This window comes from Cupressus sempervirens, chromosome 1, assembly GCF_028749045.1.
Source record: "Cupressus sempervirens isolate cs-2001-9-10 chromosome 1, ASM2874904v1, whole genome shotgun sequence".
NCBI classification, from domain to species: domain Eukaryota; kingdom Viridiplantae; phylum Streptophyta; class Pinopsida; order Cupressales; family Cupressaceae; genus Cupressus; species Cupressus sempervirens.
In genome coordinates this window covers 566,357,248-566,384,273 of record NC_143118.1, presented here as the reverse complement: position 1 = coordinate 566,384,273, position 27,026 = coordinate 566,357,248, and the positions used below count along the sequence as shown (strand labels likewise).

Genomic DNA, 27,026 nt, shown 5'->3' with positions numbered 1-27,026 from the left:
CACCTTTACCTATTTTTCAAGCCTTGTATGGGCGTCGTACGGTAGGCCTTGCTGTCTTGCCAGAAGGGGTGTTGTCGTGGCAAAACTTGTTGTCATGACAACAGGTGCTGCTTTTGCACAGCAAGCCGCTTGCGACTTTATTAAAGTCATAGGTACTGTGAGTTGTATTTTTTAAAATATATATATATATATATATATATATATATATATATATATATATATATATATATATATATATATATATATATATATATATATTTAAATTATATAATAAACATGTTATTAGTAATTTTAAATTTTAATTAATAAATTTTATTAAAAGTTCTTAATTAATTATTCATAATTTTAATTATTATATTTATTAATGAGTTACTATTTATTAATAATTATTAAGTTTAATAAATTATTAATGAATGGTAATATAATTAGTTGTAATTATTAATTAATTTAATTTAATTTGATTTAATTAAGTTTATTTTTTGTAAGGAAGTTATGTAATAAATTTGTATGATTTATTTAACTATTAATAACTTTGATTTTTAATAAAATTAAAAAATGATTTATTTAAAATCAATAAGTATATTTTAATAATTTTAATCAATAATTTACCCTTGGAGTATTATAGGAAATTTAGACGTAAAAATCAAATAGGGGTAAATTTTATATTCTTTTCGAATATTAAAATGGGTTAATTGTTTGGGAAAACTAGAATTTTCATCTACCTTATATATATATTGATTGAAACGAAAAAACTGAAACCTTATATCTAACTGAACTATATGTGTTTTCTAAACCAAACCAAACTATTAGACTACTCTATTTCTATGTGTTATCCATGTTTTGCAATTTTTGGGTTTGACTTAGCTTTGACTAGTCCTAGAATGTTACCAGAGGCTCGGGGTTTATGTGTTTGTAATGCCATGCTGATGTTTGATCTCGATCTTTTTAACCCAACCATGGTAATGTGTCTGGCATGCTCTATGATGTGTGTTGATCTATTAATTGTTATTTTTTTCTAGTGTTCTTCTGTGACATTGAGGTGAATATATGTCCTACTTGACTTAACCATTTTTAGTCCTCGATCAGTTATATTTGAATTGTTTTCCAGTCGCTTTGATAGGACTGAGGTGTTTGTTTGCTTTGCTCTTGTTGATGTCATGTTATGTCATGTTTGACTTAACCATTATGAGTCTTCGATCAGTATTACTTTTGGGATGCTTTCCAGTTGCTCATAGAGAACTGATGTGATTATTATGATTATCTTTTGATACTTTTCAGTCACTTGTACAGGACTGAGGTGATTTTATATGATTCTTTGATTTATACTTTTATGAGCCTAGGTAGGTAATCTATATGTAATGTCAGGAAGTGGCTTGCAATGGGGGCGGTGGCCCCAAGTGGTAATATTATATTATTAATGAGTGGTACTGACAAGACATACTATGAATAAAATGAACCTAATAAGAGTCTTGTATGTTCTCACCCATGCCTCGAGTGCTAGTATAGACTAGGATGGGAGTAGAGAGAACGCTTGGTTGTGACTTTGCATCCATAGTATGTCTTGTTAGTACGAGAGGATACTAGTGGCCGCATAGGGATCACTAGGGGATCGGGGTCCTGAGAGACTACTAGGGTAACTCTAGTGTGATTCATGCGATGAGACTTACTCACTTACATAGTAGGTTTCCTATGTGTCTTTGTGTGCCTCTGGATATAGATGTCGACTTATCTTGGAATGCTTGAGTTAGAATACTTATAGGATTTCTTGGACTTAGAGAGTACTTTTGATATTTGGTTTGATATTTTGTTTGGGACTTGAGACTATCTCCTCAGCACGTTGGGAATGGGTCATTTAGGTTCCACACGGTCGGGTGGTAGTGCTTTTTCACTCTTACCATTAAGATTCGTCTGTAGTCACCATGGCTGAAGTATTCCTTGTTTGCATTTCCTTTCATTCTTTCTATGTATCATTATGATGGATGTTTAGATCTTTTATGATGGATGGATATATCATGTATGGTGGATGGTTTCATTTATTTTATTGTACTTTTATCATGGATCCGAGGAGGATGATGTATTTCTAGTTCTACATATGTATTTTTTTAGTCTTTCATAACCTGTGACATGTACAGCGAATGATTGAGCATTCTAAATTTCATTTGCTAGGAGGCATTCCAAACAAATGTATATTATTTAAATGGACAATGGACTTTTTTATTATTCTTTCATATGGATGTGGTATTTGATGGACTTAGTATTAATTAAATTTAAATGTGATTCAACGTCATGGGATCCTTAAGGAATGTGACTTGTTATGTATGCTTTTTAGTTGATTGTATGTTATTGCTTCCGCTACTATGTGTTTGATGTGTATGGATTTACCTTTCTTGTTTTTTTTTTTTTTTAAAGTTTGGTAAACTTAGTAACACTTTAGGTTATTTCTTTTGGATCCTTGGCGGGACGTTACATAAAGTATACAATAAATGCTAGCTTGGGATGCATACCACTTTAATCTAATGTGGTACAATTTATACTATATGTGCTCACAAGAAAGGAAGGATTTGATTATTTGTGTGTAATATTATAGACCTAGAAAAAAAGCTAGAAAAATTAAAAAATCTAACCCAAATGGAAGAGATGTTCATAACATGAGTAAATCTAAAGTGCAAGTGACCAACACTCATGACGAACAATACAAATATTGTGGGCAAACAATTAGCTTCCCATAAGACATTAAAATAATAGAATATCTCTCATGTAAATTACAAATTTGGATGTCCTAATATTTGAAGACTCCATACATATGAAAATTATTATGATTGTTATTTAAGTAGAAGTTGTAAACTACATTACAATGTAAAATTAAACATGACCCATTCTATAAGGATGTTTAAATAGACATTCAATATCTACAACTACTTAATGATGCAAGTATAGGCATTTCAAACATGATTCACCCTGGAAAATTGTTATCAATATTGAGGGACTTATTGACATGGATTTTCCACGCTCTTCTTGGATGGCATTGCATTGCCAATAGAAACTCACTATCGTCAAGTTAAATTGCATTAATACGTAATACACTTAAATGATATTCCATTATAGAAGATTTGAAAACCAACCAAGGTTTTTCTATTTTGTATTACATCTAATAATGAGACATTGCAATCAAGGACTCTCTTCTATGTTTGTTAATAAAAATCTAGATGATCACTCCATCCAACCACCATTGAAAACATTTGCATCCACATACAAAAAATTTCCAAAGCTCAATTATCTTAAGAATTGATGCATTTCAAATCTTTCTTGTGGGGCACCCAAATGTATTGGAACAAATGTTGTGGTGAGCTTTCAGACATGAGCCAATTAGTATCCCCTAGTCTATTCTTCATATTTAGTGTCGTGGATAATAAATGGCAATGTTTCAACAATTATTTTCAAGTGACATTCCATCTATCCTTCAAAGAAACAAATAACACTTGTAAAAAATATCATTAATAACTTGCATCCGACTTTCTTGATCTTGTACGAAATGTTCATAATTTTCTACAAAGAAGCAATATAAAAATTATTTTCTACCTAGACAAACTAATGGTATAGATAAGAATGACAAATGAATTTAAGAATAAATCAAGTATGATACCCAACTATTTATTATGTAACTTTGATTGTTTTATTTTTCTCTTTTACATTTCCTTTCATATTATACCAAAAAGAAAATTTGTAGGAAACCATCTTATATAGGCATGCATTTTTTGTCACTATCGGCATACCCCTTGCTCCTCCTGGTGCAAGTGCTAGTATAATTATAATGGAACTTTGTATTCTTTATGCTAGAGACATAGGGGTGTAATTTGTCTTCATGCATCTTTAGTTGTCTAAAAAACTTTACAAAGGCCCAAGAAGTGTTTAGCCACTCTTATGAAAGACCCAAATACTTCAAATGGTTTGATTATGATCTGTTTGTAATAATTGATTCACATTCCTTCGGGTATGATCCAAGGGATAAAAATTATCAAAATTATCCAAGGACAAAAAAAAATTTAATTTAAATTTTTTTTTTTTGGAGTTGTAATTGTCCTTACTAATGCGGCCGTAATCTTTGTAGAACTTAATTTCGCTGTGAAATTAAGCTTTTCCCCTTAACCAGAATATACATGTAAGCTGATACTACAAGAAAGCACAACTGCGTTTCTTTGTCTGCATTTGTTTTTCAAAATATTTTTTTAGCTTAATAATTGAACTTACAACGTCATCCACAAATTTCATATAAGTTGGCTACCATGCAAAGAACGGACAGCATGTTATGGGTACTCGAAGCAAATGGTTTCCATTCATTGGTGCATATAAGAAATACTCCCACAATGGGGTGCAACAAAAGTTGCTTTGGGATGCCCAACTTGCAAAGAAGCCTCGCTCTTTTTATTCATTCCACAGTGATGCTTCGTAGGCGCACATACATAACTGATGATCCTTTTTTCTGGGCCAATCTTTGCTGCTACATGATGCTTCTACATAACTTCTGCACCATTCTTCGAGGGCTTAAAATTAATAAGAATCCACCTTGCTTTTTGTCGCCCCAATTTCTATGGATCTTTCATAATTAGTCTAAAAGTATAAATATAGGAAAACTATCGCAGATTTTCATTAATCCTCATGGCTCTGATACCATATCATAATTTTCCATTGAAATGCACAGTAACGGGATAACGTCATGAATCAAATGAGAGAGATGTACAATGCACACCCTATTTTCAACAATTATATTTATGAGCAACCACTCCCTGGGATAGACCCCTGACAAGCTACTACAAAAATAGGATTAAATATATTTATTTGATCAAATATCCGATTAACGATATTTTCAGTTACCATCTATCTAAACTGGAGTTATGCTTAGGTGGAATGATACTCGTCATTATTTTTTCACTGTTACCTTAGTAAGATGTAATATTCTCGACAGTCCTAATTCACCCTCAATTAGATTTCAGCCCTTGCTTAATTATAGCCTCGGGCTAATCATACCCAGTTCCTAATATATCTAGGGCTTTTAATTAAATTCAATTTACGCACACGCCCACACAATGTTCCACGGGACCAAACAAAAATTCCAGGGAAAAAAATTGTGTCCCATGTGTGGGACGTTTCCAAGACTTGGGATAAACATTTCCACACAAAACTGCCACCTCCACTGGGGATGTCACCAAATCACTATATGGCACGTGCCATTACATACTAATTACAACCTCTAAATCTAAAAAATTAGTTCGCCTTTCACGGGGCACTCACAGAGATATTGTTTTTGCCTTGAAGATTCCAATTTACCTCAATTAGTATATAAGAGGTGCCTTCCTATATTTATATTGCAGATTTTGCCTAGGATATTTCAAATCACCTCAATTTCAAGCATCCTACCTCTCACATACAACATAAAAAATACACTTTCAGTTCAAACCAATAACGATGAGATTTGACTGCAATATACTACATTCAACTTGTTTCACCAACAAAATATTTATTCAACTAAGTTCTTTTTGAGCAGTCGAAAGAAAATTGACAAGACATTTACAGAAATATATCCTTGATCTCTCTGTTGATGCCTCCAACTACCAACAAAAAGATACAAGCAGAGATAGTCTCACTTATGGCACTTGCATCTGTGCATGGTTTTGGTGCTCGTTGTTCTCCACAAAACCAGAATTCATGTTCTCAGAAGCATGCATTTCTTGAGGAATGGGTGGATTTATGACAGTCATTGGCATCACAATATTTTCTGACAAGCGCCCTTGCATTTCTCGATGTTCTTGACAGAGTGCACACCAATGCATGCAACAATGCACCATACATGGATCACATGGTGAATTCTGCAAAAAGCAAGCCAGATAAGATGTATGTTTGTAAGTCTCTTAAGCAACATAAGATGAGTATAATATACTTAAAATCACTGGAAGAAGCTTAGGATAAAGGCCGGTTAGTTAAAAGCTTAGCTACTTTCTATTTAGGAACATCCACCTCTCTGTGGGTGTAATGGATAGGCTAAAGATGCTGAAATGCCATTGTAAGACTCTACAAGCCAAAAATATAACAGAGCAAAAAGGCAATGTTGAACTACCAACAAGAAAAACACCAAAACGGTGGTTGTTGCTCATGCTCAAAAGGTTCATATGCTATAAAGGATTCTATTCATGTTGGGTTTCATCTTGCTCCATATCACATGGGGCACCTCCAAGGACATTCCAGTTGAATAGGAAATCTTAGGTTTCAGTACATTCTGACATGAAACAGTACAAACACACATCCATGTACGTTTTGAGAAGGGATCTTTCTGACTGATAATTGCAGGCTTTCTGGACTTTGCCTTTGAATTTCAATAACTTAGGAGCCACACTATGTGCTGTATTAAGATGGTCTCAACTCAGGCACATTTCCTACTGCATGAAATCAGATTAACATTCAAGCAGTTGTATTTACAGACAGGGATAATTTCATTATTTATAGGTCCTTTGTTTGATTTTGGGAGCAGATTGACATTCAGACTGTTACATTTTCAAACAGGGGCAATGGTATTCCTTAAAGGTTGCTTTTCTTGATTTTGGGAGTTAGTGCTTGGCATGCCCTGCGGGGAACAATCATTAAAAGCCTTAATGAGTATAGCAGATGGAATTGAGCCATTAGGCTTCAAAGCGAGTTCAAAATGTTTGCAGTTGTTTCCCTGATGTTTTCTGTGATGTGATGCGTGTTTGTTTGTCATGTAGGTGTGCATGGTTAGCCACTCATCTTTGACATAAGCATGTCATTTCTGCTATTTCCTGAAAGCATAATTAACAAGGAAAAGAATTTGTAATAGTGTTCAAAGAAATAGAGATATCAACAACTAGAACAAGTAGTGCAGGAAAAGGAGATCATTACAATAAGCATACAAACTAGCATACCTTAAGATGATATTTCTTCTGTAAAGTTTGCCTAAACAGACCATTATAGATGCCACACATCCACCATGCAAATAATAAGCCTTCTCCAATCAAAAAAGCACTGTGGGGATTAACTCCATGGAATATAGCTGTCAATAAACCTAATGCCATGCCACCTTCAACAAAAATTGCATGACAAGTACAAGGTCTCGTCCATGATACATCATCCCTTAACCTCTCAACATTACGTCCGAACAAAACACATGGGCAGAACAGGCCAAGGCAGCCTGTAACAGCATAGTAAACAACGGAATTAAAAAATTATTATGCAGAGACATGGAGAACATGGATGATTTCCACTAAACCCTATTAACATTGAAAAATAAAAATCGCGGCTGTTCCAAAATAAAAATAGCTGAAATTTAAGCAGCTCAAAACACAAATACTATTGTCAGAAATATGACATTTTATAATAATATTTCAACAAAAAGGGATACATCTCATTAACTAAAATATTCAAAACAAAAGAATAAAACCTAAAATATAACACAAATAAGAACAAGAAGCAGATTGATCCATGCAAGAATTTCAAAAAAAATCAGAGATTTGAATGCATAAAAGATGAGCATCAGTCCAAAAGCCTCAGTTGTATATCAAAGTTAAGAGAAATATTAACAGTCTGAACATACACAATGGAAACAATTCAAACAATTTTCCAAAATTATGCAATGTTTTCAAAATCCATCATTCAAATAGAATTTTCTGATTGGAATTGATAAATATATAGAGATAATGATGTTACAATCTTATAATTTGTGATAATGTTTTATCATCTTTATCCTGATTATAAGCATCCAACATCCAGTGACATACCTACATCTTTATTAAGATCAAGAAAGAGACATGACCTCACCACATTTAATGATGGTATTAAGAAGTGCTTCTGAGAGAAAATTGTAACAGTTTTTGCATCAACATTTCTGATCAGTTTTTCACCAAAATTTCTATTCACACTTACATGATCCATCATCGCTCATGATGGATCATGTTGTGTGATCTGAAACATTAGTATAAACTCTGCTACACAGTTATATCCAGAAGCACTCTCTACTTCTTGATATTTTTTATTAAAGTGATAAACATTTTCTAATGATAGAGATTCACAAATAACATTTTTGCTTTTAAGAAAGTTACCCATAACCACGTGTGTATCTTCTGTTATCTCTGTCAAATTTAGTCATAAATCTACAATTTATATTTTAAGAAAATCATCTATCTTTATAATTTTGAACGTTCAATCTCCTAGAAGCTTCCTCATATACCTTGATATCATTTTACATATAGTAGTCTAGAACAATTTAATAGCTACAGTAATTGCATTCCTGTTATCTTGCTCATTGTTCACTAGATTCCAATTGCCTTCTTTAGCTTGTATCGTTTCCTGGAAACTGGAATCCATCTTTTTTCTTTGAACAAATAATCAATAACTTGACAGTTACAATGAAAAATTCTAGCTGTCCATGGAATGAAAGAGAGTTGTAATTCAATGATTCATTGAGTCAGGTCTGCAACATGCTTAGCCTGAATCGGTTTACATGATGCACAGAACATAAGATGTATAAAGTAGGATTTTTAAATGCATGTCTCGTTTCACTTTTGCGATGAACATGATAAAACCATTTGTTAGAGAAGTTTCCTGCAATAGAGTTAGGGTTTTTACTATGATGGCCTGTACTCCTAAATGTTTAAAGATCTTGGCAGCATTTTCTAATTTGTTGTTGACCTGCTGTCACGTTAAGCCTTTTATGGTGTTCACATGAGGGTCTTTATCTTGTTGGATAATGGGCCCCTACCCATTTGGTTTTTATCATAGGACAAGCTTTATCTTAAGGAGTCATGCTAATGACATGAAGTTATTTTCGTATGTCATTAACTAACTGTTCCCCCTGCACAACTTGATGCTTGGCTTATGTACAGCTGTGTAAATTACTTTTATGTTATAGCATCTTAGCCCCCCGACATCAACACATTTAAGTCCCTTTTATCTCCCCACACTTATGAGTTGGTTCTGATTGAGGCTAGTTGCCACTTGTGTTTGTCCCTATTGTTTACTCGTAGGCTCGTTGAAGCCTTCAAGTTGCTGAGTTGGTTTTGTGTACAGGTGTTCATTTTTACTTGATCCTGAAAGTTTAGCAAAGAGTTTAAGTTCCCTTGGCACGTTACCGAGTATGGCATGGAAGCTGATGAATGATATCGCTCGGTGACTCGTTGAGGTTTTCTCCATGTCCCACCACATTGACGAGCTAATGAAGACATGGCCTTTCAATAGACAAAGGTCCACATGGATGATGTTTTCAAATGGAGTGCTCACGAATTGGCTCAGGGAAGGTTCCCAAATGCCTTGACAAACCAGCAAGTGTATATATGCTGATCTAGAATGAAAGAGGAGAGAATTAGTCATCGCTCATTGGCGCATTTGAGATGTGTCATGGCATTCCGCCAAGTTGACAAGTGAAGTAACAAAGACGTGAGGTCAGTCCACTCATTGGCCCATCAAGGTGTTTTATATCCTCCAGCAAGCTCTCAAAGACCTAAACAATGTACAGGTATCGGTTCACGTAAGTAAGAGTCTAATTCAAAAATGTGCAGGGTGACTTGTCAAGATCTTCAAGGCATCCCGCCAAGTGGACGAGTTGGGAAATGATGTTAACCTAGTGGGCCTGGAATGATATAAGTCTACTCACCATCTCGCTAGACCTCTTCCCAAAGCTCCACCACGTGGCTAAGTAATCTGATGTGGCAAATTTGAAGATGCATAATGTGAAAGCAGATCAAGTGCTTGTTGAAGTTTTTTCCGACTTGGACGAGTTATCGAGCTTGTTAAGGATGGTGATATCGATACACCATAGCAGTACCGTCAGATGTATTCACTACTCATTTGTGCATTGGGATGTTTCTTTTGTCTCCGCAAATGCCTGAGTATGCCATGAAGGATTTACTTTTGGGCTTGGTGAGATGGTATTGAGTCTCCTAAAGAGCTACGTGCAGGTTGGTAAACCTAATTTGACTGTTGTCAAGCACTTCTAATTTGTTGCATCGACGACTATGTCTTAAAATCAACTTGTTGACCACTTACACCATAAAGCCCACACAAGCTGCATACATACGAGAATAAGGCCAATTCAATTGGGTCCTTTTGCCATTTCAAAAAGCTGAGGCAAACTTTAGAGACAAAGCAGCGTTGGGTCACCAATCTTGTGATCAGCTTCAACAAATTCAGCAGATTAATTGTGCAATTTGGTGAACAGCAAGTCAAATTCTTGTCTACAGCCCCTAGTTTCTATGGATTTATAGAGTAAAGGTCTAGGAGTAGGTTTTTGGACTGGTTAATTTGTTCAATTAAGGTTTCTTGCTGAATTTTACAATAGCTTCATCTTCTAGAAGAACTATCCTAGAGGGCCCAAAATCTAAGAAGCAAAAGGAGCATCTTTGTGATGACTTAATTACCCAACCCCTTGGCTCCATACAGAAATATAAAACATAAGTTGATGTTCCCAACTTTTTTGACAAAGAGAGGCCAATGAGACCACTATAAACGTTAAGGCCACAACATCTTCGGATACTTTCATTCAAAATACAAGAACCCCAGCCAGACTGCAACCCTTGCAGGTTAGGGCTTGCATGTTTAGTGGTTCCCAATGTCTTTGTCAATGTTGATCTAATTAGGATGTTGGCCAAAGTATATAACCCTGGTTGTTGATGTCTAGAAACGAATGCGGGGATCTTCTTGCCAATCACCAAAGCAAACATTTATGAGATTTTTAATAGGCAAGATTATACCAATTTGGTAATGAGGATTTATTTTAAGACCCTAAAAGAAGAATACAAAAATGTAGAGGGGATGTATAGGAGGAAATGGTTGCCTTCCACAGGCCTAGAGCCAATGCTGATCTCAATAAAATTCATGACCTCTTAGATCCCAACTTAGAATGTTAATATTTTTCACAAGAATTACTAGATGACATGTTATGGAGCCTCCCAAGTTATGAGGCATGAAGGGCATGAAAATATGCCCCCGGAGATCATTGTCCTAGCTTGTGATATTCAAGATATAAATAACACCAGGCCATTTGAATACCCACAATATGTTGCAAAGCAAACTTATAGGGCCTTGAGTGCCATCAGATTTAATAATGCATTTGTCAAATTCAAATGGTATTCAGTTCTACTGCACATTATCTTACAGCAGGGATATATGAAGACCGCATGGATGGAAAAGCTCCATATTAGACTAATGGTCATCCATGGGAACCCAAGCCATATCCAATTATGGACAAATAGATGAAGCCATTGATGATGTGGACAAATTCTTCAAACATTTGCTCACTTGGCTAAATGGGTTATATGAGTTGGATTTTACCATGAAACACCTCAACAAATTTAATGCTGTTGTGGCCAGCCCACAATATGACAATAACATAAACAGATGCAACTGCTTCTTATTTAAGGAAATGTAGTTGTCAGTATCAAGAGATTGGCTTGGTTTTCTGTGCCATATGCAGGTCCTACAACAGCTAGATCGATTGGTCCTGTTTTGATTTCAAGTTACATGGACGTGCATAAAAAACCAAATATTCTACACCAAGTGCAATCATATTCCGTTACCAATTAGGTTAGCAGTCCCGTTTGCTTCATGTTTCCATTTATTGGGTTTAAAGCAGTGTTATTGGATTCTGCTAGTCCGGGCAGGACTCTACGAGTCTTGAGCCCAATTTGGGCTCCATAGTTTTTTTGACTCTGGACTTGGACTCGGCCAAGTCCTCCAAAGTCCTGCCTGGACTCGCCAAACTCCGCGAATCCCAACGAGGAGGCTATCGCAGCCAGTAAGGATACAAAGTTCTTTAAAATTTGCTTTTACTTAATGTTTTTGGTTTATATCCCTTGTCTAGGACCTAAAAAGGTTATTCCATTACTTGCAAACACAAAGAAGAAAGAGAAAAGGTCTGAAAGAAGAATATTGAGGTTTAAGAAAATAGATTAGCAAATCAATTGGCTCTCATTTATTGATTGTTGATTGTTTGTACAAGTTTGTAGCCTACATTCACATTGAGAGGAGGTAAAAGAAGCATTTGGAGGTCTCTACAAATTTGAGTTGCATTTCCATTTTTTCAGCAATTTTGAAGAGGTAAGTTACATTTTTTTGTTGTTTTCTGATTTTTTTACATTCACAAACCATATTTTGGTTTCCATTTTGTTTCCATTTGTTCTTATTACACAAGTAATTGGTAAATTATTTGTTGTATTAACAAATGATCAAAGAGATCATTATAAAGACTTTACAATAGGTACAAAATAGAAAGTTTCTCGTAAGATACTGAAAAAGATCATAGAAACAATCTTATTTACTTAATTTACATAATATCAAAAGATGACCATTTAAGAAGTATAATAATACTCTAAAACCCTCTCTTAGTGTCAATTTGTCAACAACACCAAGTTGTCACATGAATTTAACAAACTTATCTGAACCAAGAGGCTTGGTGAGAATGGCTGCAGTCTAATCTGATGTTGGAACTTCAACCAATTGTCGAATGTAATGACAATGAACATCCACATGTTTGGTTCTTTCATGGAAGACCACATTCTTCGCAAGTTTGAGAACTCCTTGATTGTCAAAGAGCAAGGGAGTTTGGTCTACGTGATATAAATGCATATCCGCAAGCATCTAACGAAGCCAAACTGCCTCACAAGCTTCCCTAGCAGCTCCTCGGTACTCTACTTCTGCGGAGGAAAGTGAGATTGCATGTTGCTTCTTACTAGTCCAAGTGACTGCACTAGATCCCAAACTCAACACATATCTAGAAGTTGATGTCTTATCATCAACGAAACCTACCCAATCTGAATATGTGAACCCACTAAGTCTGGAATCATGACTCAGTGTAAAGAAGCCCATGATTGGAGGTGCCCTTCACATAATGCAGCACATGCTTTGTTGCGACCCAATTACTAGCCTTAGAGGTCATGTCTAATGGTAGTAAGATAGATAAGACAGTCCAATAGTTACCTATAAGTGGTTCCATCAACAGGAAACGAATCAGACTTGGCTGACAACTTCAATCCCTTCTTTGTAGGTATAGAAGCAGGTTTACAATCTTGGATGTGAAACTTGTCAAGCAAGTTCCTAGCATACTTAGACAGAGAAATAAAGATGCTACCACCATTCTGTCAAACCTCAACACCTAAACAATATTAGAGAACCTCCAATATGTCATATCAAAATCCTTGCATAGGTCTTGTTTGATTTCTACAATCAAATATCTTGAACTGCCAGTAATGATAAAGTCATTTACATAGACAATAAGAAAGAGAACATCATCACCAGAGCGTTTGATATACAAATTACTATCAGAAGGGCAACACTGAAAACAATGAGCAATCAATTACTTATTAATCTTGATGTTCCAAGGGCTTGCTTGAGTCCATAGATTACTTTCTTGAGTCGACACACTCAGTGGTATTTGCCAACAACCTTGAAACCAAGAGGTTATGTCATGTAGACTTCTTCCTGCAATTCACTCTTGAGGAAGGCACTCTTAACATCCATATAATGGATTTCCAATCCAAATTGAGTTGCAATGGCAAGAATAAGATGAATTGTACTCATTTTGGCAATAGGAGCAAAGGTCTCCTCACAGTCAATGCCCTCTTGTTGTGTGAACCCTTGAGCAAGTAATCTTGCCTTGTATTTATCTAAGGTACCATTTGCATAATACTTGACTTATACACCCATTTATAGCTAATGGGCTTCATCCTTCGAGGAAGATCAGAGAGAACGAAAGCATTGCTCTTCATAAGACTTCCATTATTTGCATCCATAGTCTATTCCCACTCTAGAATCCCTTTTTCCTCTTTAAATGTTTGAGGCTCATAAATATTATGAATGTTGGTCATTTGAGAAAAGTTTACTATATCTAGTTGCTTGCCCTTATCTCTAGAAGATCTACCTTCAATGAGCTCATCAAGACAAAGATCACTAATGGTCGTAGACCACCATTTAGGATGAGAGTAGATGTGTCAACATCAATATAAGTAATAATTGGAGCTGGAGGTGGAAGAGGATCAGCAATAGGTGGAAGATCAACATCATCCACAAGAAATTCAAGTAGTGCATCATCAAATACAGAATCTGCATCATCCCTTCTACAAGGTGAACCAATGGAAGACGGCCACCCAAACTAGAAGCCTTCAAAGGTTGATCCTTTGAATTCTGCTCGAAAGAGGAAAGTTAAAATGCTCCTCACTCTTCATCAAAGGCAACATCACGACTAAAGATAAAACAATCAATGTCTACATGAATCAGCCAGTAAGCTTTATGGTTGTCTATAAACATGAACTTCTAACTCTTCGAATCCAACTTGGAGTGTTGGGCATCTCGAATCCATACATATGCTAAAGGGCCAAAAAAATTAAAGTGGCTGATCCTAGATTTGTGATCGATCCAGGCTTCCTTAGGAGTCTTCCCCTTAACTGCATGTGTGGAAGACTGACTGAGGAGATAGACTGCAGTACACACTACTTTTGCCCAATACTTCTTAGGAACATTTATGTGTTCCATCATACACTTGGTCATTTCTGTAACAGTGAGGTTGTGATGCTCTAGAACATCATTTTGTTGACGGGTGTATGGTGTGTTTAACTGATATTTTATGCCATGTATATCATAGAAGTGCAGAAAGCAGTAAAACAAAACTCCCCCCTCCCCTCATTATCAAACCTAAGAGATATTATAGAACAACCAGACTCTTTCTACTAAGACCTTGAATTTCTGAAATATTGTAAACACGTACAATTTCTATCTAAGAAAGTACAACCACATTTTTCTTCTAAAATCGTCAATAAAAGTAAGATGTACCTACACCCAGTAATAGGAGTATTCATTAGACCACATACATTAGCACAGACCGACAATAGTACCTTAGAGGTTCACCATGAGTCATCATCCTTCAACGACAGTTTGTGCTTCTCTGTAGCCTAACAAGCTCCACAAATTTGTTGATTCTAAGTTTGAATTTCAAGTAGGCAAAATACTAAATGATATTGAACAAGCTGAGCAAGATAGTAAATGTTCAAGTAACCATATCGTTGATGCCAGAGACTGCTGATAGAAGATGATTTGGAGGCGTGCTCAAAAGAATCACTTGTATCCACAAGTCTGTATAGACCATGATCCTCAATGCCAACAACTATAGTAGTGCATGTTGCACGATCAACAATCGAGTGCTTGTGTGTACTAAATACCACATCAAGGTTAGGAGAGTGATGCATGATGTGACTCATAAAAAGTAGGTTACGTTTCATGCCAAGAATGTAGTATACATTGAGGAAAATGAGATTCCTCGCACCAGACTGTATCTAAATGTTGCCCTTGCCAACAACAGTAGACTCTTTGCCTCCTCCAAAAATGACAGAATCAATAAAGGGAGAAAAATTTGTAAACCAATCACACCTGAATGAAATGCTGAGAAGCACTAGAATCTATATACCAAGCAGAAGATTTCAAATCGTATGCATCATGTCTTTTAGCCATGAAGCCATAAGAGGCTGACTCTTTTTGCTATGTTGCTCAACAACATTGGCTTTAGGCTGAGACCCTCCCTGCTTCTACTATTCGAAAATCAATTGATTGTGATAATCCTTGAGCAAATGGCCATATTTGTGACAGGTATTACACTACACCTTCTTCTTCTTTGAGCCATCCTAAGACTGACTAGAGCCCTTCTACTGAGATGACTGAGAGTATTGAGATTTGTCTTTATCCTTGTCAAAGGATTTAGCTACAAAGGCTTTCTTTGAGGAGGACAAGGTGGCACTGCTACCAAACAGTTGTTTCCAATGATCCTATTGTAGAAGTTTGGTGCAAAACTTGGGAAATTCTAGATCAACATTACTGAAATAAAGTTGAGTCTCTATAAAGTGCTCATAAGATTTAAGTAGAATCTTCAAGGTGATGACTATCATATCCTCTTCCTACATTTTCCAACCAACAGCTTGGAGCTTATCTCAAATGTCCTTAATCTTCATGATATACTCTTGTAAGAACATTTGTTCATTCGTCATGGTGGAGAACGGTTGGTTCTTCACAAAGAATGCTCGGCTCATGTCAAATGTATGTTGCAGACTTGTTAGAAGGAATCTAAGGCAACTGATCATATGTGACAAAGAGCTTGAGAAGCATAACAGCTTCTCCATTTCGATCATTGAACTTTTCTTGGTTGGCTTGGACTGTGGTAGAATGAGACTTTGTGCCCAAAACAAGTGTATCAAGGTGGCGATATTTGAAGATTGTCAACATGCGCTGCTTCCAGATGTTATAATTTTTGTTGTTGAATCCTTTGATTGTCTTCCAACAGTAAGTTGTTCAATGATATCATCTAGCATGTTCCCTGATGCAATGAAACAAGAAATAAAGAAGAGGTAATAGCATGGATTATGAAGCCCGAATCCCAATGCAAAAAATAGAGGCAAATTTAAGTATAGACTTCAAAAGATAATGAAATATTGGTGGCATGGAATTCAAGAATTTTTTTGGCTCACCCAAAAAAATCTAACAAATACCTAAAAGAAATCCCAAAAACCCAAAAAGAATTTGAAATCAAATTGAAATTCCAATTGATAAGGAATTCAAGGCACAAAAGTCGAGGTGCCTGTTGTGAGGTTTTCACACCATCCCCAATGCAAACATGGCCCCCCTCTTTTTACTTTAGCAATAGTAGTATCCTTAGGTGGTTTTCGTTGGTAACATTTTCAAGTCTCCAAGTTTGAGGGTGAGTTTGAGCAATTTTGGCTAGCTAGGAACCTTTTGAGGTAATTTGGTAGCCCAAGTCTTGGTGGAGGGTTATAGTTTTAGTCTAAGCGAGAAAGTTTTACATGTTTGGGAGTTGGGAGAAGGATTGTGTGAAAATTTGAAAAGTAGTGGAAATCCTTTGATCAAAGGATTTCCCCAATGGAAATCATCAAACTCTAGGATTTCCACCAACTATCATTCTCCCCAAAACTCTCAAAATCTCACCTTAGGACAAAGAGATATGGTGCAAACTTTGTTGTGAGGGATCCTTACTAAGGTAGGAAATTAATTGATGCAATGTTAAAATGATGAAGAGAAGGAAAAATGGTAATTTTGCTAAGGATAATTGTTGCAATCATGGTTGGTGGAAATCCTCTAATCAAAGGATTCCCACTAACTTAATCCTCTCAAACCAAACTTCTCCCTTTTAGTTTGCACCAAAATTGACCCCAAGCAAGTGCTACAGGTGAGGAATGTGGAATTGAGGCAAAATTGATTGATCAATGATGATGTTTTGGAAAGTTGCAAGGAAAAGAAAAGCAAAGTAAATTTGGTGGAAATCCTCTCTCCTTAGGATTCCAACCACCTTAATCCTTTCAAGCCCAAGTTTCCCCCATTTTTACTTTGCACCAAAATTGACTAAAAGCAAGTGTTAGAGGTGAAGAATGATGAATAGAGGCAAAATTGATTGATAATAAGGGAAGTGTTGGAAATTGTTGAAGGGAAAGCTAAATCATGTTTGGTGGAAATCCTCTGACCAAAAGATTAATCCTCGCTCCAGAGGATTCCATCACCATAATCCTCCCAACTTGGAATTTCCTCCTTTCGCTTCAATCTTATTTTCCTCATGAATCAAAAAATCATGAGTATATTGGAGAGTTGTAGAAGAAGAGAATTTTAGCGCCAAGTGACTAAAATTGGGATGGTTTTGTTTTATCATGCTTGGTGGAAATCCTCTTTGTAAATTTTCTATAAATTCTTAAGTGAATCAAACTTATATTGTACCTTTATAGGTCTGTTGTAGATAATCTTCAATAAACAGTCTTGTTTGAATGAAATAATATAATTCTGGAAATGCTTATAATTTCTGCAATTTGTCTTAGGGCAGAATTGATTTAAGAAGCAGACTTCAATGTGTTGAGTGTCCTTAAACTTCAATCACACCCACCTCTTATACCATGACCAAAGGGCATGTCCCTTAAAGGGACATGACCCTCTCTAGGTCAGCCCACACTTCACTTATAGAAATCGGCGCTCAATAGGATATAAAAAATGTATTAACTAACATAACTAAATAGTTATAGTTAGTGCATAACAAGGTTATTGCCAAGGATTGCCGACCATCCTATTTCTTAAGTGTAATGCATATAATGTCTTAGAATAGTATACAAGGAGAGAAGATTAATGTGCAGTCTACACACTCAGACCAGTATGAATATCACTATTAGAAATTTAACACTCCCTCTTAACTTGATAATCATACTGAGAGATAACATATCTAACATCATCAATTACGATGAATGAGCATACATTGATACTCTATATCTATCTGAATCTTCTGAGCAAGTGGTATCATGAAACACGTGATGCTGAGTCATATAACCATCCTATGATATGACTTATCACTTATACTAGTGATGTCAATATTGCATGTAATGCAATACACACAAGATAAAATCCGAAGAATGATTAAATTCTTCATTTATCCAGGTTGACTCATAGGTACTAGCAATCCTGTATCACAACTTGATCCTAGTTAAGATCTACCAGAACACGAGATAAAGTCTGAAGAATAAATTCTTCCTTTATCCAAGTTGTGATTCACAAGCATAGAAATGCTTACGTCAGAAATGATCTTGAACTCACCTAGATCTAACAGTAGTTCTCTACTATTCAACACATTATCTAAGAAATCATCATCTCTCATAATGTCTTTTATACAAGTATTCATTATCTCAGAAATTGTCAGCTCTAAAATAATGAATACAAATGGTGGAGCCCATAACAGTCAATAGCCTGATGATAATATTTTTTTATTAATTATTTAAAGAATACAAATGAATTAAAATTCAACCATACCAAGTCTTTTCCTGAAGTGATCTATCTTCACTCTAGAGAGAGGTTTCGTGAGAATATCTGCTATCTGATCTGCAGTGCAAATGTGTTCTAATTTTACAGTATTCATGTCTACCATATCTCTTACATAATGGTAAGGAATTTCGATATGCTTGGAACTGTCATGGAAAACAGAATTCACCAAAAGCTTGATGGAAATCTGATTATCACAATAAATAATCGTAGGATTCATGGCTTGACCAAATAATCCCACAAGTAACTTTCTGAGCCAAACTGCTTCTCGAGAGGCCATCGTTGTTGCAATGTATTTGGCCTCTATGGAACTTTGTGCTACTGAAGACTGTTTTCTGCATATCCAAGATATCATTGATGATCCTAAACTTAAACAACATCCTGAAGTACTTTTTTTGTCTTTAACACTTCCACCCCAATCTGAGTCAATGAATCCATGTAAATACATGTCAACTTTCTCATATTTGAGCCCAAGGTTAAGAGTGTCTTGTAAGTATCTCATAATGTGTTTGACTACAACTAGGTGAATCTCCTTTCACTCGCACATAAACTAACTTAAGGCGTTGACAGCATAGCATATAGCAGGTCTTGTATTCATCAAGTACATAAGGGACCCAGTCATCTATCTGTAGAGAGTAGAATCTATGGAGGGTGATTCTGCTGCAACTTCTTTAAGTTTATGTAGATTAATCTCCATTAGAGAAGACATAGACTTGCAGTTCCACATTCCAAATCTCTTCAAGATAATCTAATGTATACTTCCCTTGATTACGTATAATGTTGTCAGAATTTTTCCTTACTTCCAGTCCTAGGAAGTAACGAAGGAATTCCAAATCTTTCATCTTGAATTTTCTAATTAGATCTCTCTTGCATTGATCTATGCGATAATCATCACTTGTTATTAGTAAATCATCAACATACAGTATCAAAATTACCATGTCATCTTTATCCCTTTTATAGTATAGATTTAGATCAGCTTCATTTTTGGAGAATCCTAAGCTAGTGAGATACTTATCAATTCTTTCATACCTAGCCCTTGGAACCTGTTTAAGCCCATAGAGAGCTTTCTTGAGCCTACAAACAAAAACTTTAGGATCATGAGTTTCAAGTCCTTCAAGTTGCTCCAAATATACCTCTTATGTAATCTTTACATTTAGGAATGTTGTTTTTACATCCATCTGATGTACTTTCCATCCCTTTGATGCTACAATAGCTAGGACTGCTCTTACAAAGGTGTATCTGGCAACAGGAGCAAAGGTTTCTTCATAATCAATCCCTTCTTTATGAGAGAATCCCCTGACTACAAATCTAGCTTTAGATTTTTCAATGCTATCGTCAGTAGCATGCTTTATTTTAAATATCCACTTGGAAGAAACAACAAATTTTCCTTCAAGTCTTAGAACAATTTCCCAAACATCATTTTTCATAATAGATTGGTACTCTTCTGTCATAGCATCTTTCCAAGTTGTATATTTAATAGCATCTGAAACATTGGTTGGTTCTAATTTAGACAAATCATTCATGTTTGTTGTATAACTAGAAAATCTTTTGGGTCTTTTGCTTTCTTTGACTATTCTAAATGATGCAACAAAGTCTTGTGCTTCCTCTACTGTTTTAATGGCCCAAGGTGATCTTTTTTTAGAATTTTGAGTTTCTTCAAGATTAAGATTTTGAATTTCATCTTCAATTTTTTTAATGTTCTCCCTCTGAGACTCAGATTCAGTATCTCTTTCAAAACTAGGTAAAGGAGAGGGTTCTTCAAAACTTATGGCTCTCTTGAATGCTAAATCCTCTTAAAACATTACATCCCTACTAAGTTCTATAGTTTTTTGACCAGGTATGGAAATCCTATATGTTTTAGATGTTTCACTATACCCTACAAAAAATACCTTTCTTCGTAGAGTGTTCTAAATTAGTTCTCTTTTCTTTTGGAACATGGATATACAGGGCACCCAAAAATCCTAAGATAACTTATATTGGGTTTAACCTTAGTAAAGACTTCTTCAGGAGTTTTATCTCTAAGCTAGGAGAAAGGACTTCTATTTTGAATATAGACAGCAGTACAAGAGACTTCTGCCCAAAGATAATATTGTAGATGTTGATCAAATATCATAGCTCTAGCAACTTCTATAATTGTTATATTCTTCCTTTCTGCTACCCCGTTTTGTTGCGGGTTATAAGGAACGGTATACTCCCTCTTAATTTTTGTTACTTTACAAAACCTTTTAAACAAATCTGAGGTGTATTCCCCCCCCATTATCAGTCCTAAGAGTTTTAATTTTATGTCCTGATAAGTTTTCAGTTAAGGTTTCAAATTCTTTAATTCTCTTCAGGATTTCTTCTAATTCTTTGCATTTTAAAAAATAAATCCAAGTTTTCCTAGAGAAGTCATCCAGAAAAATTATATAGTACCAGAATTCTCCGAGAGAAGGAACAGACATAGGTCCACATAAATCTAAGTAGACTAATTCCAAAACATTTTTAGTTTTTCTAGTGCTATAATGAAATGGACTTTTGGTGTTCTTATCCAAAGCACATCCTTTGCATATGCTTGAGTGATCTTTATTCAGTTTAGGTAAACCAGTAAGCATCTTCTCCATAGTTGATAAAGTTTTAAAATTTAGATGTCCTAACCTTATGTGTCATATTTCATTTATATCTGCAACTTCATGAATTAAGGCTTGAATTGCTCGACTAGGTTCTGAATTTCATTCATACAAGTACCCTTTTCTTTGACAAATCAATTTTGCTTTCTTAATTGAGGAGTTCTTAGCCTAGGTTATGACTTTGCCGTCTATTAATGTAACATTATGTCCATCATCTTCAAGTGTTGTAACCGAGATTAGATTCCTTTTTTTTATTCCTAGCACATAGAGTACTCCTTCGAGAAGAGAATTTCCTGACTTTAGTTTCAAGGTGCAATTTCCAATTCCTTTGATGAAATGTGCTAAATTATCACTGATGGTGACTTCACCATTAACCTTTTCTAATATAGAGTCTAGTGATTCTTTGTATCCTATAATATGTCTAGATGATCCACTATCAATCACCCATGCTTTACTTGAGACTTCATTTGATAGTGATGAATACAATACACAATTCTCAAGATCATAGTTATCTTCTTCCCTAGTAATGTTTGTACAATTCGCTTGCTGTTTACAATTCTCCAGGCAATTAGATCTGTAGTGTCCAAACTTTTTGCATCTGAAGCATTTTATTTTGAATAGATCTTTCTTAAGTTTGTCATTCTTTTGACTAACCTTTTTCTTTTTGAAATGCTTCTTTTTGCCTTCCCCTTTCTAAAGTTTTATGGATTCTTCCCGAAGACAATCTCCTTAAGTCTATTAAAGTGAGGAAGTTTGTCTCTGGGACTTACTCCTTGTGCGAATGTTTCCCATGAGTCTGGTAATCCATCTATAGTTATCAATGTTCGTTCTGTGTCATTAATGATGGTTCCTATACTTGCAAGTTCATCTCTTAGACTGGCAACCCTTAGGAAGTCAAAATCCATTGATTTTCCCTTGTTTATTTGTATGTGATTTAGTTGTCTTTTCAATGCGAGAACTCTAGTTGCATTGTTGACCTCATATGCATTTAGTAATGCATTCATCATATCAAATGTTGTTTGATGTTTCATTAGCATGAGTACAAATTTACAATATCATTTTTCACTCCATCTAATATGATTTGAATGGCTTTTCTATTTCCTTTACTCTAGATAGTTTTATGAGGTTCAATAGTAGGTTGTTTGGATGCTGAATCAACAAATTGTTTTACATCATTTTCTTCAAGAATTGTCATGATTCTGAATTTCCAGGCATCAAAATGTTCTTTTCCATCAAACCTGTCCTCGGGTCTAGTTATGTATGTCATTGAAGATAGGAGAATGATGCTAGATATATATCAAGTTTGATTAATTTGTAGAGCCTAGGTTCAACTACCAGAGCCTTGATAACATGTAAAATTTTTGCAAATTCTTAAGTAAATCAAACTTATATTGTACCTTTATAGGTCTATTGTAGATAATCTTCAATAAATAGTCTTGTTTGATGAAATAATATAATTCTGGAAATGTTTATAATTTCTGCAATTTGTCTTAGGGCAGAATTGATTTAAGGAGCAGACTTCAATGTGTTGTGTGTCCTTAAACTCCAATCACACCCACCTCTTATACCATGACCAAAGGGCATGTCCTTAAAGGGACATGACTCTCTCTAGGTTGGCCCACACTTCACTTATAGAAATCGACGCTCAATAGGAGATAACAAATGTATTAACTAACATAATTAATTAGTTATAGTTAGTGCATAACAAGGTTATTGCCAAGGATCGCCGCCCATCCTAATTGCCAAGTGTAATGTATATAATGCCTTAGAATGGTATACAAGGAGAGAAGATTAATGTGCAGTCTACACACTTAGACCAGTATGAATATAACTGTTAGAAATTTAACACTCTTACCATAAGATTCCCAACATGGAAATCCTCTTGCATTGGGATTTCCACCCAAGAACATTGTCTTCCAAGCCTCTAGAAATACTTGAGACATTGGTCATTGCAAGAAGATAGAAAGGCTCAATCTTGAATAAGAGAAATCCATTTATTTCATTATTGATGTGATTTTATTTGCAAATCTCTTTCATGAACTTAATGAAGCTTTATTTTTTGTTTTGCAAGGCGAAAGATGGAGATGATGCAAGTTGAGCTTGAGACTTCAAGAATAGAACCAAGTAGATGCCACAAGAAGATGGCTCAAGCTCGAGGACTGTAATGTCCCCAATAGGTTATCCTTTGAATATTAGGGCATTAGCTCTTAATTCACCATGTCCAAAATCTACTAACTGAACTATATGACAGAGCATCACCCTCTAATCATCAATAATATATGTCTACAAGTGAATTTGATATGATTTAAATTTTATACTACTTGAGACAATTAAACATGACAATAAAATCTGATACTGTTTGGGTAATAGACGTTGTTGCCTCCAATATGATTATTGATGGAGTTGTTGTGTATAACTTGAAGATAGAAGGTTATAATGGATAGGTTGGTATTGTTTTCAAAAATTATGCACTGGTGTTATCTATCCTTCCTCATATACTTGTGCAATCAATTATGCCAGATTAGATAATTCTTTCTATAAGCAAATCCACATTGATTTTAAGCAAGGTATGCATTCCCAATAATGAAGTAAGAATTTAGATTGCAATTTTAATCATTCCTTATAATCTGTAGTATTCTGTCCTTAAAAAAATATTTGATGTTGATGTATATACTTAATGGATAGATTCCCAATAAGAAATCTTTAATAATACTGACTATGATTCCGATCCTCTGCGGTTTCTTGTGGATTTCCTTAGCCCATCTAGTGATTTGGTCTGAGTTACTCAATCTGAGATGGTCATATTGTACTCTTGGTGTTGATGTGAATTGCTGAAGGTTGTATTCTTCCTATTTCAACTCGTGCTGCCTTCCTCTACCTTTTTCCTTCCCGTCCCCATTCTCCTACAACCGGTCAGTATATTTATCATATCTATAGGGCATAGCATGAATAGACATGACCTTTTACTGAATAGTCTCTTTGAAAAGACATGGTAACTAAATCCTTAACTAATCAAGAGGCCCGATTGTGATTGGATGAAGTTATTAAGAGAATTAGTAAACCCTTAGAGTATCGACAATTGCGATCTCCCTGGGTGACATTAATCGTCTTTTGGAGTGGCATCTCCGATAACTGTGGAACGTTAATGTGAGAAACAATGGCAAACTAACTGTTTGATGGCGGATCAGATATCATTGTATTTCCATGAGGCTTTTGAAAGCAGGCAGCCACTTTTTACTGCTTAGAATATGGGTATTGTCGCCTTTGATATCCAATACATCCGTGATGATTTTGGATACACTAATTATATATATTAACATCACCAATAGTTATTGTGCCAAGTTATGCCATTGTGGACATGATCATAATATAAGTTACTGGTTTTGACACTTTCCAATGCTTGTATTTTTTTTATTTTTTTTATATATTTATTTTATAATATATTATATTGTAATATAATATCATATTATATTTAATAACATTATGTCAATTAATAATATCTTTAATTATTGTATTAATGTAACTATAATTATTAATTATAATATTATTATTATAGATTTGTGTCTTACTTATTATATTGATTATGTTGCTAATCTCTTTATTATATTTATAATAATAATATATTATTATTTATTCTATTATTAATTTACTTTTAGTTTTATTATTAAATCTTATAAATATGGGTACATGACAAGGACTCTAAGTGAGAAGGAAAGATTCATGGTCAAGTTGTCAACCTGCAAACCAGATTAAAATGAAGCGGAAATTCAAGAGAACAAAGAAGATCCAACTATATGAGGACATATTCAAGGAGAATCACGAAAGATCAAGTTCACAAGTTCACAAATATGCAAGTGATTCAAGTTAAGACCATGAGGAAATTTTAAAGCATGAAGAAAATCTCAAATGTTGAGAGATACTTTCTATTAATCGAGCAAGAAATATAGGCAGTTTTAATAGATACCTTCTACAAGCCAAGACTCCAAGTGCAAGATAAGGATGGTGAGGTAGCAATTAGTTGTCTCCTCCAATCAAAAAATTTCAGTTTCAAGCATAGTCAATCACAACATGCAAAGTGTCCTGTTTTCTTATTGGCTAGCAAAATTATTGTAATTTTCTTATTGGCCCATGAATTGTTGGCCTCATGCAATTGGTTGTAAATTTGGCAACCCTAATCAGGGTTTGTAGGATTAAATCCTAGCCCTTGATCTGGGATCAATCTTCACCCTTTGCTATAATGGAGTTACTATAAAAGGCCAAGGCCTTCTCATTTGTAAGGCATGAGCTTAAGAGATTAGAGTAGGAGAGAGAGAGATTGGCTAAATGAGAGACTTGATGAACTTGTTGCTATAATGCTTGTCAAAGTAATTGATTATCCATTTTTGTTTTTTCATGGTGGATTACTTAATATTGCTTTGAAGTGCATGGTTTCCTCAATCTTTTACTTGCAGTAGATTTGTTTTCATGTTGAAGTAGTTTAGCTGAATGAAAGTAGTTGTTGTGGATGGTTATTTTCTTGACTCGGACAAATCCAGGCCAATACCCTCTAGTTGATGGTAGGAATGCCTTGTGTGCTAAGTCGATGATTGAATGCATTTGACTTCAATTGATGTTGAATCTTTAGTTTGCATCCATTTGATGGGATTGGCGAGGAGATTTGGATTTAAAAACCATTAGAGTATTCCTTAGGAGCTTGCACTAGGTGGGTGGAGTCGCTAGCGAGATTGCACTCTAGTAAAGTCCAAGTCATTCATGATTCCTTGCATTCACAATTTGAGTTGAAGTGGAAAGGTTTGAAGAACAAAACTATATTTTCATTTCATATTGTAAAACTAAATCTATAAGAGAAAGAGATGATATCCATTCAATGAATAGCGTAAGTCCCCTTGCGATAACCGACTAATCACATCATAAAACTGAGTGAATTCCAGGATTAAGAAGCAACCTTTAAGTCATTTCATGATCTTACTTTGCAAGCTTGCATGAGAGATGGCCTTATATCAAAAGAGGATTGAATGTTTGGTGTTTCTCCTCGAAACATTTAAGTATTTGATTCTACATGTTGTATTGGAACAAAGATCACATCAACAATACCTAGAAAAATTTGAGAATGATCCAAACAAGATCTTGAAAAATCCACCAATAATCTACAGTTAGATTCAAAAACAAACAAAGCAGCCTGAGGCCGGGAGGGTTCCGAATGAACCCCTGGCCAGCTTATAAAAACTTTAAAAATGGCAAAAAAAACCCGCAATTGCAGAAACACAACCATAAAAGGTCGAAACTGATGGATGAATGGGTCGTAACACTCGAGGAAGTGGCTGTTTTAATAGAAAATGACCAAGAAACAACGTTTGTTTGCTGAAATGGTCGTTGCAAGTAACCTCGGTAAGAGAGAAAAATGTCTTCAACAGGTGAGTTCAACAACAAGTAATGGCAAAAACACAAACATTGTGGAAGTTGTAGAGGCCAAAAACCATTGTCCAAGAACCTAGAGATTAATGGCAACGATTACAGGAAAAACATCACCCAATAGCAGACACGAGCCATCACCCAAAAAACACCACAAAACAACCA

General features: G+C 35.1%; 1 protein-coding gene across 1 annotated transcript in view; it reads right to left on the bottom strand.

Moving 5' to 3' along the window:
- Window positions 1-5,382: 5,382 nt before the first annotated feature.
- The window catches only part of LOC149578690 (cell number regulator 6-like), a 78,198-nt gene continuing 56,554 nt past the window's right edge, over window positions 5,383-27,026 (bottom strand). The window contains exons 3-4 of the mRNA XM_089831099.1: window positions 6,933-7,198; window positions 5,383-5,864 (exon numbers count right to left, since the gene is read on the bottom strand). Coding sequence (XP_089687225.1) covers window positions 5,643-5,864; window positions 6,933-7,198 — 488 coding nt within the window. The 3' untranslated portion in view covers window positions 5,383-5,642. The remainder of the gene's footprint in view (window positions 5,865-6,932; window positions 7,199-27,026) is intronic.